Source organism: Cetorhinus maximus, chromosome 18 (genome assembly GCF_964194155.1).
Source record: "Cetorhinus maximus chromosome 18, sCetMax3.hap1.1, whole genome shotgun sequence".
Lineage (NCBI taxonomy): Eukaryota > Metazoa > Chordata > Chondrichthyes > Lamniformes > Cetorhinidae > Cetorhinus > Cetorhinus maximus.
In genome coordinates, this window is record NC_135896.1 from 91563289 (window position 1) to 91578571 (window position 15283).

The 15283-nt window shown below is 43.5% G+C and overlaps 1 protein-coding gene across 2 annotated transcripts in view; it reads right to left on the minus strand.

Annotated features, from left to right (window-relative positions):
- LOC144693340 (cysteine-rich motor neuron 1 protein) overlaps positions 1 to 15039 on the minus strand; it is a 256361-nt gene extending 241322 nt beyond the window's left edge. The window contains exon 1 of one of the 2 annotated variants that reach the window (XM_078563159.1): positions 14453 to 15039. In XM_078563159.1, coding sequence (XP_078419285.1) covers positions 14453 to 14801 — 349 coding nt within the window. In that variant the 5' untranslated portion in view covers positions 14802 to 15039. The remainder of the gene's footprint in view (positions 1 to 14452) is intronic. The other variant, XM_078563160.1, reaches the window with a different exon arrangement.
- Between the last annotated feature and the right edge of the window lie 244 nt (positions 15040 to 15283).

A 15283-nucleotide genomic window follows, 5' to 3' on the forward strand; every position in this document is an offset into this window, starting at 1 on the left:
CAGGCTCGATGGGCCATGTGGTTTATTCCTGCTCCTATTTCTTGTTTTCTTGCCTTTGTCAGCTGGCTTTGCATTATTCAAAAGATTGACCACTTTAGAGGCTTTCATAGGAAACAACCAATACTGATGCCAAACTCAGAATGATTTGTTTTTTCAGTGTATTGTTGGTCTCGATCTCTGAACTCATTACGAGACTGGAGCTGAAACATAGCTGCAGGTTGAGCAAAAACGACAATTTGATGATGCCACTTTAATCTTCAGCATCAACACAAGTGTCCAGGATTTCTGTTCTTTGTATCACTGTATTACTAAATATGAGTGTGTTAACTCTTCCACACAAGACGGAACTTTACACATTGGGAAAAGCTCAATAAAAATGTGAGCCTGGGCCTCGCTTGCTACTTCGGTTATCAGCAAATCTTTAAACATCCTTTGATTTGGGGCAACATCTCTGGCCAGGCGAAAGTGCTAGCCTATGGGCGGCAATGAAATGCCAAACAAGTGAAATTAACCAACCTACCGCCAGGTGTGCATGCGCGTTTTTGCATTCCAGGAGAGGATTAACACATGAACAAAACAAAACAAAAAAATAAACATTCTGTAATAGTTCCCCATTGCTTACTGGATGTTGTTAAAAAGAAAGCAGAAGAAACAATCAGGAAAATCAAAGGACTCCGTGCACCTTTCATTCATGGGTGCTCATTTTGCTTCAAGCAGTTAAACAGGTCTTCAACTCCCTGGTCAATTCTTTATAGAATAGAATCTTAGAATGGTTACAGCATGAAAGGGAGCCACTGAGCTGTAACCATTCTAAGATTCTAGCTAGCTCTCTGCAACAGCAACTCAGCTAGCCCCACTTCCCCACCTTTCCCTGCAGCCCTGCAAATATTTTATCTTCAGATAATGATCCAGTTCTCTGTTGAGGGGGTTAACATGTTGTTCAGAAGTATAACGGCCAATTATACTTTACTCTTTGCCATCAGAATCAAATATTACTGAAAATCAAACCATCTGAAGACAGCGTAAGTGCTTTGACATGCCACTTTCATTTTTTAAAAAGCTTGTCACACTTTTAGTGCATTGTTGCCACAACTAAATTAAAATCTTCAGTTCATATTAAAGCAAAGTGCCCACTTTTTATGGTTTCTAAGCAACATGTTTAAGCAATAGACAATACTCCCACTTATTATAACAACAGTTGAGTCTAGACTATTTAACAGGATATTCTAGGACATAAGTTTGGCAAAATGTAATGGATAAACAGCTTGAGCCCTTCAAATGAATTACTTGAATTAATTTATCTAACTGTACATTCATTACTGTTGTTTAATTACCATCAACTTTGGCTGAGAGCTTGTTGCATAATTTCCTTGCAAACTTCCCTTCAGGAGAAACTGCGAGCCCAATAGTTGGTTTACTCCAATACTACCAATTTCCACCAGTTAGAATCCTATTGAATTTCACACATCTCAGGAAGACATCAGTTGGCCTGATCTGCCAATCATTCTACTTCAACCTCAATGAAATATATTCAGCCGATCAGAATCTTGCGTTTTCCAATGCCACGGGCAATTGTAATTCAAAAGCAAAAAAAAAACAATTTATTTCTAATCACACTAAAATAAAATAGATCATTTGCAATCTACTTGTACAAACTCCTTTCAATTCCAACATGAAACCAAAGACTTCCTGCTGATTTCATAATGAAGCATATATTCTTCAGATGCATGGCTGAATAATCAGCTATATTGCTGAAAAAAGACATTTTGTCAAAGTTTTTCATTTTGCACTCATCAGAACAATCACAATACCACCATTGTCAGGGCAAGTTAACTGTCAGTTATCATTAACTGATGCATTCCCCATGCTAATGCCTCTACCTATCAGAGTCCACTTGCCAACTAATCAGCACTCTCTTCTCATACAGTATAAGATTGTTGCTTCTCCTACCATTGGTATTCTTACAATTGTCCTGATGAGTGCAAGACGAAAAGCTTCAACAAAATGTCTTTTTTGAGCAATACTCCAGCTCTGTGCTACCAAACAACAATCTATTGGCTTCGGAATCCCAAAACATTTGTGGATTGTCATAACATTTTACTACAATCTATTAGAAATTTACATGCAAGAAATACTGCAGCAAATTAAAATTGGCAGTTAAGCAAATGATAACAAATGAGACTCAGAGCGTTTGCAGTGTATAAACCTCATATTTTGTCCATGTGGTAAAAGAAATGGGAGCAATTCAGGAATTGCCAAATACAGCATTGTTAAAATCTAGAACCTGGCATCCTGCGGCCAGCATTTTACTGCAGTGATATTAAAATGCTTGCTAGTCCTCAGTATAAACTTAGAGCCTATACAACTTTTAATGAATTATCTTGAACTTAGCTGCTGTGTCAGAGAGGATGAACAGATTCTTTTTCAAGCGTTGTAACTAAATATCCGCAGCCATTTAATTTGACTTTTTAAAATGGTGAAAGTAAAGTCTGAGAGAGTCCAAAGAGAAGCTATTTGGATAAATCGACAAGAACAACAGATCTTTTTGAAACTAAACACAGTTTTGTCTGCAAGATAACCACACAGTGCACAATTAAAGTGAAATATGCACAACTTCATAGAACTGAAATTTAACAGGATTAATTAACTTTCCCAGCCAGACAAGACTGCTATTAAAATCAGGAGAGAATTAGATCACTGAAAGTTACTGACACAGGTTCCTTTGGACCTACAAATAGTTGCTGATTCCAGGGCTAAATACAAATACAATTGCAAATGAGGGGGAAACCATTTTGCAAATTAAGGTTAAAAAAAGACACAAAAGCTTAAGTGGCTGTAAACTCTAGTAAGCAATATTTCTGACATAAAAGGTTCATCTCCAGTATTAATTTATTGCTTTTTCCTTTGCTATTAATCTTTGCCCTTCTCTATAGCCTCCTTGGCAGTGTTCCTTGCATGCCACCCAAAGCCTTGAAGCATGTTTATCAGAGGCACCACAACCCTGGAATATGAGAGAAAAAAAAATCTCGCGGTTCCAGTTATTTCAAATCATTCAGAAAATAGCTTACCACAAAAAAGAAATTTTTGCCCCCTCAGAGCCAAAAAACTCACTGCTCTCGACCCCTTCCCCCCCCCCCCCCCCCCAATAAGAGACAACAACTGAAATATGAGCCATGCCACAGTACAGGTTCCTCATCAAAAAGGAAGCTGGCACATTTAATTCAAATGTGCCAGATACAAACTGAATTTAGTATCCGATATATAATATTTCCAGGAAAAGCGTATCCGATGTAAGAGCATCGTAAGCAGATCACTTACCCTGGCCAGATCCTATACTTTGTCCCTTTTCCGTTCCAAACATACAGATGTTGCTTATTTAACTGAACATTCATCTCTTAAGTCTGGCAGCGTTTCTGTCCAAGATGTTTATTTTACATTAAAGGCAAAGGATGACTCACGCACCAGTTAATAACTTGGCTACGTGTGGGGTCACGGTGGGGAGAAGAGTACGTAGCGATACGCTCTGATTCTTCCTTCAATAGCACAACCAAGACCTCAGCATACAGATACTGTGAAGCTTGAATCTACTTCAGGACAATGTGGTATGCATTAACAGCATGGCATGACTGCTGCTGCAACTTCTATTATGTGGGGTACATTACGGGTGGAATTTTATATCATCTTACCCAGCTCCGCCCCATCCCCAGGAACGGGTTGAGAGGTGGGAGGTGGTATAAAATTGGGTGCCATAATGGTAGCACCATGCTTGTCACCTACCCACCTCCGCTGGTATTTAACTAGTGGTGGGGAAGACACCAGGTAGGCCACCTGATCTTGCGCTAATTGAGGCCTTTAAATGGCTAATTAAAGGCAACCCAAGGGCCTCCTCCTATCGCCGCTCCTGAGAAATGTCCATGCCACAGCCTTTTTGTGGGCTGAGGGGTTCCCTCCTGAGCCCAACCAAGGCTCCAAACCCCTCCACAGTACTCACACCCACACTGCTCACCCACCCCCCACCAACCCCCACCCCCCTTCCCCCAACCTGGCCCCAACGAAACCACAGACTTACCTGGTCCAGCTCCATGGCTTCTCGGCTTTGAGGACTTGGTGTCATCCCAGGTGAGGCCACCACTCTCAGTGACACCACAGATCTGATCATTTGATTGGCTGGCAGCTCTCAAAAGGTGGGGAATTTCTCTCAGATAAGGGCGGCAATCTTTCCCTAAGCTAATTAATGACCCAAAAGCCGTTAAATCGCTAGGGGCAGCCTGGCAAGTGGGGGGTGGTGGGCGTTCGCCCTCGACCACCAGCTCTGAGTAAAATTCCGACCGACATGTATTCCTTCATAAGGATAGTAGAGAATTTAGGGCGTATGATCCAGCTTTTACAAGGATGAGAGGTGTGGGTAATGCAAATCTAAGCAGATGACTTCTGTATGTGGTTTCTGGAGCAAACAGACTTGATGTGCTGGTCATATTTTTCCTTGTTCACACATTTTAAACATCTGGCATTTTTAGTAGTTGAGTTACTAAAAAAATGCTTTTAAAAGGCCACGTTAGAGATTCAGCTTGAGAAAAAGTGACACAGACCAACACAAACCAAAAATGGAAAGGCACTAACAATAATTTCCATGTTACCCATGAGTAGTCGAGTATTCCACGTTCCACGCACTGTATTAGTGGTTAGTCTGGTCAATTATCTGTTCTATTTATGAAAGAGTATTGGATTCAAAGGTATTCTTCAGTTCCTTTCTTTCTACAAAACAAAGTCAGTATATATATACACACTACCTTCAGAAAAATCTATTAACAATCCTGCCATTTGCAACTTAGACAGTAGCTCTGCATTGCTGGCCACCTATACCAAAATCTTGTGTCAAGGGCACCAAATAATACCGCAACAAATGGCAGCCGGCTCACTATTAATGTTGGTCACTCTACCTAATCTGGGAGATGGGCAGAATGGAGAATCAGTTTACACTGAATTCTATTATTCTATTATTCTTATTCTCCCTTATCCCTCCCCCCCGCCACCACCACTACCTGACCTCCCCAGCCCCCCTAACCATCCAATGAACAATTTCACCATCCGATTGCACTGATTTCCTGTTGGGATTCCAAGGTACAGTTGCTCGCCATTTTTGCTTTTGCATGAGGCCTGTGTAAGCCAAAACAGCGAGTGTCACCTGGCTGTCTGACAGGTGGAAACATCGTAGCTCAGTCTGCTTTCCACCTGACGTTTGCAGTTACAAAGCCCCAGCAACGTCATGGAGATTAATTAGGACTGGGCACCGTGCATGATCTTTCGCTTCCTAAGCCTAGAATTAATAGGCCAATTATAGCAGCCTATTGGCATAACAGCAGAAAATAGCATGAAGCTGTACAGCTGGATAAACTTACAACCAGAGGGATCCTCTCAAAACAAAACAAAACAAAATGCTTTCTCTTGAAAAGTATGAAGCAGACATGTAGTCTAGTTGTAAAGCACTTTAGGACATCCAGGGTTTGTGAAAGGTACTATATAAATGCAAGTCTTCTCTAAGAAAACATCGCCATTAAAACTGAATCGATGGTGAAGGAATAAGTGTCCTGAGAAAGTATTGCATTCATATTCTGCTACATATAAAACTTCCTATTGGAAGTAGAGAATAAAAACAAAACAATTTTTTTTAAAAATCACTCATGGAGTGTGGGTGTTGCTGACTAGGCCAGCATTTATTGCCCATCCCTAATTGAGAAGGTGGCAATGAGCTGCCTTCTTGAACCGCTGCAGTCCATAGGATGTAGGTACACCCACAGTGCTGTTAGGGAGGGAGTTCCAGGATTCTGACCCAGTGGCAGTGAAGGAACGGCCAATATATTTCCAAGTCAGGATGGTGTGTGGCTTGGAGGGAAACTTCAGGCGGTGGTATTCCCATGCATCTGCTGCTCTTGTCCTTCTAGATGGTAGCGGTCGTGGGTTTGGAAGGTGCTGTCTAATGGGCTCTGGTGAGTTCCTGCAGTGCATCTTGTAGATGATACACACTGCTGCTACTGTGCATCGGTGGTAGAGGGAGCGAATGTTTGTGGATGCCAAACAAGCAGGTTGCTTTGTCCTGGATGGTGTCAAGCTTCATGAGTGTTGTTGGAGCCACACTCATCCAGGCAAGTGGAGGGTATTCCATTACACTCCTGATTTGTGCCTTGTAGATGGTGGACAGTCTTTGGGGAGTCAGGTGGTGAGTTATCCACCACAGGGTTCCTAATCTTGTAGCCACAGTATTTACATGGCTAGTCCAGTTCAGTTTCTGGTCAATGGTAACCCTCAGGATGTTGATAGTGGGGGATTCAGCAATGGTGATGTAATTGAATGTCAAAGGGCGGTGGATAGATTCTCTCTTGTTGGAGGTGGTCATTGCCTGACACTTGTGTGGCACGAATGTTGCTTGCCACTTGTCAGCCCAAGCCTGAATACTGCCCAGGTCTTGCTGTATTTGGACATGGACTGCTTCAGTATCTGAGTCGCCATGAATGGTGCTGAACATTGTGCAATCATCAGCAAACATCCCCACTTCTGACCTTATGATGGAAGGAAGATCATTGATGAAGCAGCTGAAGGTGTTTGGGCCGAGGACACTACCCTGAGGAACTCCTGCAGTGATGCCCTGGAGCTGAGATAACTGACCCCCAACAACCACAACCATCTTTCTTTGTGCTAGGTATGACTCCAACCAGTGGAGAGTTTTCCCCTGATTCCCTTTGACTCCAGTTTTGCTAGTGCTCCCTGATGCCACACTCATTCAAATGCTGCCTTGATGTCAAGGGCAGTCACTCTCACCTCACAAGTTCAGCTCTTGTCCAATGTTTGAACCAAGGCTGTCATGAGCTGAGTGGCCCTGGTGACTCAGTGAGCAGGTTATTGCTAAGCAAGTGCCACTTGCTAGCACCGTTGATGATCCCTTCCATCACCTTACTGATGGAGAGCAGATTGGTGGGGTGGTAATTAGCCGGGTTGGACATGTCCTGCTTTTTGTGTACACGAGACACCTGGGCAATTTTCCACATAGCCGGGTAGATGCCAGTGTTGTAGCTATACTGGAACAGCTTGGCTAGGGGCACAGCAAGTTCTGGAGCACAAGTCTTCAGTACTATTGCTGGAATATCATCAGGGCCCATAGCCTTTGCAGCATCCAGTGCCTTCAGCTGTTTCCTGATATCAAGTGGAGTGAATCGAATTGGTTGAAAACTGGCATCTGTGATGCTGGAGACCTCCGGAGCAGCAGAGATGGATCATCCACTATTTCTGGCTGAAGATTGTAGCAAATGCTTCAACCTTATCTTTTGCACTGATGTGCTGGGCTCCCCCATCAATGAAGATAGGGATATTTGTGGAGCCTCCTCCTCCTCCTCCTCCTCCAGTGAGTTAATTGTCCACTACCATTCACGGCTGGATGTGGCAGGGCTGCAGAGCCTTGATCTGATCCATTGGTTGTGGGATCACTTCGCTCTGTCTATTGCGTGCTGCTTATGCTGTCTGGCACACAAGTAATCCCGTGCTGTAGCTTCACCGGGTTAGCACCTTTTTTTTTAAGTTGTGCCTGATGCTGCTCCTGACATGCCCTCCTACACTCTTCATTGAAACAGGGCTGATCCCCTGGCTTGGTGGTGATGGTAGATGGGGGATATGCCGGGCCATGGGGTTTCAGATTGTGGTTCAGTACAATTCTGCTGCTGCTGCTGATGGCCCACAGCGCCTCATGGATGCCCAGGCTTGAGTTGCTCGATCTGTTCGAAGTCTATCCCACATAGCATGGTGGTAGTGCCACACAACACAATGGAGGGTATCCTTAATCTGAAGATGGGACTTTGTCTCCACAAGGACTCTATGGTGATCACTCCTACTGCTGCTGTCATAGACACATCTATGGCAGGCAGATTGGTGAGGATGAGGTCAAGTATTGTTTTCCCCTCTTGTTGGTTCCTTCACCACCTGCTGCAGACCCAGCCTATCAGCTATGTCCTTTAGGACTTGGCCAGCTCGGTCAGTAGCAGTGCTACCAAGCCACTCTTGGTGATGCACATTGAAGTTCCCCACCCAGAGTACATTCTGCGCCCATGCCACCCTCAGTGCTTCCTCCAAGCGGTGTTCAACATGGAGGTATCCTAACCTATGAATGCTGCTTGGTTTTACCTGTATGCGTTGGGCTATATTTACTCTTTTACAAAGACAAAACAGGGTGTTACTTATAAGGAGGTGGAACTGGTATTTCAGTGCGCTTGTCATAAACATCAACTCCATATACTTGCATCCAGTCTATCACAAGTGAGATAAAAGCTAAATTCCACTGACTGATGTGTAACATCCTTTATTTATGTTGGATTTATCCCAGCTTGTGGAGTCGTTTTGGAGTTACTTGAAGTATTGTTTTCTGTTTGATGATAGTTTGAGCTAATCCCATTAAAACAGACCTACAGTAGTTTTTTCTCCTTTTAAATTGAACTAAAAGGAAAACTGTGCAGGGCCCTGGGGAAAGAGGAGATCAGGGCTAAGTCGATACCTCATTTCAAGATGCAGCACAATAAAGACGGCCTCTTCTGTGCTGTATGATTCTGCTATAGCTCATTAATCCAGTTGTGTCACTGAACCTATTTTATCTTTGGAACTGTATTATTCCCCACTTTTGTCTTATGACATGGTCGGCCAAATTGTCAATGCATTGCCCTAAAATCTAGTGCCCACCCCCATCTCAAAGACAGGGACCTCATATACCAGTGCAGCCAGAGGCAGGTTCACCAATGGGTGGTTTTAAATTCAATTTCTTTCCATTAATTACTAGTGGTGAGCCACCTCTGCTTTGGACTATCATCTCCAAGCTCAGTCTGGTCAGGGATCTCTGGATCCCATCAGATTTACCAGTATTTTCTATTTCATCGGGGAAGCACGGTTTGTTTCATCGCTCTTTGCAATTTAAACCCTAAAATATTTTAAGTCAGATAGCAATGAAAAAGGTCACTGCAAGATGGGTCAAATCACAAATCACTGGGAATCCTTCAGACATGCCTAAAAACACTTTGGAAATAGTTGAACTCGACACCTGGAAATCTTATTGACTTACTGTAAAAAGGTGAGTAAAATACATTAAGGAATGATGTGGATGAACCAAAGAATGTCTGGCTTCAGGGAGAACCATCATGTTATATGAACATTCCTCTGTCAAAACTCTACTGGTTTACACTTGAAAGAATGCACAACGAGATAACCAGATCATTGCCGACATTCAATCTTGATTTATAACCTAATAAAAAGGCAGCTTTATTGACCAACATGAGAAGTTTGTTCATTTTCTGGTTGTAAATTTAACTGGAATAATTATTAAAAAGAAAAAGACTTGCAATCATATAGAGCATTGCATGACCTCAGGATATCCTGAAGCATCTCGCAGTCTATAAAGTACTTTTGAAGTCTAGTCGCCATTACATAATATAGAAATTGTGGGATCCAATTGTGGTCCCCCAATCAGAAATGTGAGAATAATCAGTTAATCTGTTTATTGATGTTGATTGGGAGATAAATATTTACCAGGACACAGGGGAGAACACCCTCCTCTTCTTCAAAAGTGCCCTGCGATCTTTTATACCCATCTAACAATGAGAACATAAGAAACAGGAGTAGGCCATACGGTCCCTTGAGCCTGTGCCATCATTTAATAAGATCGTAGCTGAACCTCCACCGCAACTTCACTTTCCAATATCTTCCAAAAATCTAAATGGTCTCATCCTTGAATATTCTCAAGGACTCAGCCCACAGCCCTTTGGGGCAAAGAATTCATGACACTTAGAGTGAAGAAATCTCATCTCATGTCAGTCATAAATAGCTGACCCCTTGATTCTGAGACTACATCTCCTGGTTCTAGATTCTCCAGTCAGGGGAAAGCACCTCTCAGCAACTGAAGCAGCCCATGTCCATAGGCAGAAAGACCTGGACAACAGTTAGACTTGGGCTGATAAATTGCAAGTAAAATTCACACTATGCAAGTGCCAGGTGATGACCATCTTCAACAACAGAGAATCTAACCATCTTCCCTTGACATTCAATGGCATTATTGTAGCTGATCCCCCCACCATCAACTTCCTGGGTGGCTTATCATTGACCAGGATGTGAACTAGACTAGCCATACAAATACTGTGGTTACAAGAACAGGTCAGAGGCTGGGAAATCTGCAGCGAGTAACTCACCTCCTGATTCTCCAAAGTCTGTCCACCATCTATGTACAAGGCACAAATCAGCAATATGATGGAATACTTTCCAGGTAAATGGAGATGTGTGGACAACACAAACTCAATTCCATACAGGAGAAAGCAGCTCACTTGATTGGTACTCCAACCACCACCTTAAACATTCATTCCCTCCATCACCAAATGCTGGCTTGCCAGTGACACTCGTCTCAAGAAAGGGCAAAAAAAATCATCTGCCCTGTCGAGCCCCCCTCAGGATTTTATCTATTTCAATGAGGTCACCTCTCATTCTTCTAAGATCCATAGATTACAGCCCCAACCTACTAAATTTCTCCTCAATAGGACAACACTGTCATCCCAGCAATCAATATGGTGAACCTTTGCTGCACCTCATCTAAGGTAAGTGTATACTTCCTTAGATGCAGAGACCAAAAGTGTATACGACCCTTCAGGTGCAGTCTCACCAAAGCTCTGTACAATTGCAGCAAGACTTCCTTACTTCTATGCTCAAACTCCCTTGCAATAAAAGATTAACATACTAGTCACCTTCCTAATTGCTTACTGTACCTGCATGTTAAAAGTTCGTGTTTCTTATACAAGGACACCCAAATCCCAATGAATGTCGACATTTAAGAATTTCACACCATTTAAAAAGTTGTTTTTTCTATTCTTCCTACCAAAGTGAATAACCCCATATTTCACTCCATCTTTCCCACTCACCTAATCCATTTCCAGCCCTTTCACAGACTGTGTCCTCTTCACAGCTTACTTTCCCACCTAGCTTTGTATCATCAGCAACTTCAAATGAAGGGACCAAAAGGAATGTAACCAATTCATTAATACAGATTGTAAATAGCCCCAACATGGATTCTTGCAGCACCTCAATCGTGACAGCCTACCGACCTGAAAATGATTAATTTATTCCTACTCTCAATTTTTGTCTTTTAACCAATTTTCTAACTGTGCTGTTACATTACCCCCAAACCCATGAGCCCCTACCTTGTTTAACAGCCTTTCATGTGGCCTCGTATCAAATGCTTGAAAATTCAAACCTACTACATCCCCTTTATCCACCCTCTTACTTGCATCCTCAAAAAAATCTGTAATAGATCTCTCAACCATGATTTCCCTTTCATAAAACCATGTTAATTCTGCCTAACCATATTATAATTTTCTAAGTGCTTTGTTACCACTTCCTTAATAATGATGCCACCATTTCCTAACATCTGATGCCTGTTTGGATGGCCTGTAGTTCTCCATTTTCTCTCTCCTTCCTTCTTTCTTTCTGACAAGGCAGGTGTTGGCTTAACATCACACCTGAAAATCGACACCTTGAACAGTGTAGCATTCACTTAGTACTGCATTTGAGTATTAACCTAGAATTTGCATATCTAGATACTGATAAAGTATTTTACATAAATTGAAAATCAAAGTGGTAACTTGTAATGCTCAAATCACCTTGTGTTTCACATTTAAAATCAAATTAATACTGGGCCAGAATTTGCTGTCAAAATAATGGTGCCCACTGTTATTTATGCACAAGTTGTACAGTAACTTCAGGTGCAGAATTGATGCACAGTTAAATGCCCAAATCAAAAAGTCCCTACATGAGCCATTTGCCGTTCTTCTCTTTCTTGAGTTCACTGATTGAAGGCTGGTCCGACCCACAGTGCCACGATCCCCACCACAGGAAAGCCAAGGGGGCAGGTCCCAAATCCTCCCCAGCCAGGACTGGTGCTGTTGGCACTAATCTGATCCACACCGGCCGTCCAGGCAACTGAGCCAACCAGTCCCCACAAGGAGTCCAGGCTCCATAGCTTACATGCATGTTGTAATCTGGAGCTATGGATAGTGCTGGTAGAGGCTCCAACATTCTTTCCATCACACGGTTGACCAGCAACTTCTCCCACTCTTATCGCCTGCCATTGTTGCACATGGGAAAGATTTACAAGATAGTAATCAACCTGCTTGGCTGCTTAAAGAATGCATCTTCCGTGGCTATTAATTCCTGGAGTGCGACTTAAACCCAGAGCTTCTGGCTCAGGGGCAATAAGGATACTCAGTGTGCCACAAGGCCACCTACCCATTCGCCATTAGCTTTGCAGAAATGACATTCTTCTGCCTCATCACATAAATGCATTAATTATGAACAAAACTCACCACAAAGTTAAATCTTGTCATTTCAAGTGTAATTATCCTTTTAATGGAAATGACAAGTGTTAATTACTGTCAGTCAGCCTCTCTGGCACAGAAATATTGTTAGATGTGTGGAGTTTCATTCCTTCAAGTAATTGAGTTTTAATATTGTCTAAACTTCCTTTCTGCCTTTTTACTCTCTTCATCCAATTTTCTTTCCGTCTCTATTTCTCTTTCTATACCCAATTTGAAATTGGATTTACTCAGTCTAATTTACATTTCCTTTTCAATTCTTGAGAGCTTGTTTCTTAATCCTTCCACGTGATTGGTTAAGGAGATCCCATGTCGCCTGCTCTGTTCGCTCAGGAACCCAGAGAGCCCCTTTCCTTCTCTCTGCTTTTCACAGCTCTCGCTTTCAGCAACTTGCCAAGCAAGTAGTTTGAAAACAAGTCTAATGAATGGCAAAATGCTGTTAGGTGCCCCTCAACAGCAGACTATGGCCCGATATTTAAGGTTGCATCAGTAGCTGTGCACCCAGGGAAGAACTGTTCCTCACTAGTACTGAATTCCACACCCACTTTCATTCACACTAAAGCACAATGCAACTCACTCATTCCTGTGACACGTGCCAGTGCTAATTTATGACCATTGCATTCATGAAAAAAAAATTGCAAATCCAAATGACTGACGAAACCTCCACATTGTTTCAAAAGAAAAAGAACTTAAACTATATATAATTTCATATCATTCTCAACAAATCAATGAATCATACCATGGAATTCCACTTTCTGATCCACTGCTTGGGATAAACGGAAGCTTTCACAATCGTGCAGCTATTAATACCCAGTTTGCACCATAGTCTGATTTCCCTCTCTCCGAGTACTCTCGCAAAAGAACCAGCTGTGGAAACCGAGTATTTTAACCCTGCAAATCACAGTTTAAAAACACGCAGGCTTCTCTGAAAGTCATTCAACTTTTTTTTTAAAAAAAAAGTAACATCTGAAAATATACTTGCTGCATATTTCCAATGTTTTGCACAACAATGGAATGTGGCAAATAAACAGAATACTACTTCATTCGGAGCACCCTTGGGGCACATTGAGCCTTGCCCTATACGTTTTGATTGCCCTCTTTGTACAGGTTATTCTGGTACAACTACAGGTCCGGTTTAAAATCAGTTCACCAAGCTGCCATACACAATAAATATTGACAAGCCGAAGCACAGAGAAGCACTTATAACCCCTGTCAGCTCTCAAATGTTGCGTTTGATTAATGCTCCTATAGGAACTAGCTTGCGAGACCACATTTCCCTCGCTCTCTGCTCGATGTTTGACTGGTTTTAAACCGGTTGCAAAATTGTGACGACCGCTTCACAGGGACATGGTCCCTTCCACAAGTGGAGGCAAATCGGAATCTCACTCCCTGGCACATGCAACTTCCAAACGTGTCTTTACTGCAAAAAAGGACAGGATGACTGCAAACAACATTTGTGAAACACCCAAAAACGTTAAGTTGACTGAAGAGGGGTGTAAGATACTTGGCTCTAACTTTAACGTCAATATATAAACGCACATTGTAGCTGGCCACACCTGCCACTTGTTGAGCGGTTTGCACACAGAAGTCTGCGCCCACTTTTACACTGCAGCTTTGGCCGGTTTGTGGAGCTTCGCCCTGAGCACATCATTTCCCACCCACCCCCCCACCCCCCCAACCGCGTTTATCAATCATTCACCGCGATTAAAACAGAATCCGCACTCACTGCTGGCAACACAGGTTCCGATAGAGATCCAAGCTTAGTAACGGGGTCTGGACCGATCGCCTTGGCAGGTTTTTAGATACAGGTCGCACTGTTTGCTGGCGTTATCCTGCACCTCCCCAGGTGAGCAGACTGACAACCCACAGGTATCCTAAACCGGCTTTCCCCACAACATTCCGGGTAAAACGCACCCCAAAGCCAGCAGCAAACATTCACTCGACTGGCTTTGCAATATTGGAAGTCAGTTGCAAAGCAGAACCAATACATATATATATATATATATTTATATAGATATAAAGAGAAATAGAAAGCAAAGGGGTTTTTTGTCAAACTTGGCGCTGCTCACCTTTGCAGACCCCCACCGAGGGCCCTCGGTCAAGTCCGGAGCTGCTCTCCCCGTCCTCCCCTTCCTCGGAGCCGGCGAGGCTCTCGCTCACACACCACAGTCCCGTGTCACACGAGCCGGAGCCGGAGCCCCCGGAGCCCGGCTGACCCCCGCACGCCTCCCCCTCTTGCTTGGCGCACACCGGGCAGCAGCCGCAGGCGTCCAGCAGCCGGCCCCCGGGGCAAGCCGGCGGCTCCTCCTCGCACCTCTCCCGCTGGCACGGCTGGCAGTCCCGGGTCCGTCCCCAGCAGCTGGACCACAACAGGCAGACTGCAAGCAAACCGGCTCCCTCACAGCGCTTCTTCAACATGACCAGCCCAAGAGAGAGAGAGAGTGAGTGAGTGTGAGAGAGAGAGAGAGAGAGACTCCTAAACAATAAAGTGTCTTTACCCCCCCCTCACCCCTCTCCCCAAAACAAAAAAAAAACTTCAAAAACCCTAGTGACACTTAAAATGAAAGATCCCAGTATTGTAACAATCCCAATTCAAAACGAGAATATTCCCTTCACAATAAAAGATAAAGATTCTCATGAGGAATTTACCCCCCTCTTTTTTTTTTAAACCCCCCCCCACCCCCTGACCCTCTAGTTCCTTATTTTCAATGCACTGTCAAAATAAGTCACAGCTGCAGCGTCCGTGCATGGAGTGAGGCAAGAGTGTGAATGCCCTTCTCCTGCCTGCCTCTCTCTCTCTCTCTCTCTGACTCTGTCTCTCTTGGTCCCGGGGCTGCCCGCTCTCCCCTCTCTGATTGAGCCCAGTCAGTGACGCGCTCTGATTGACAGCTCCCGCGACC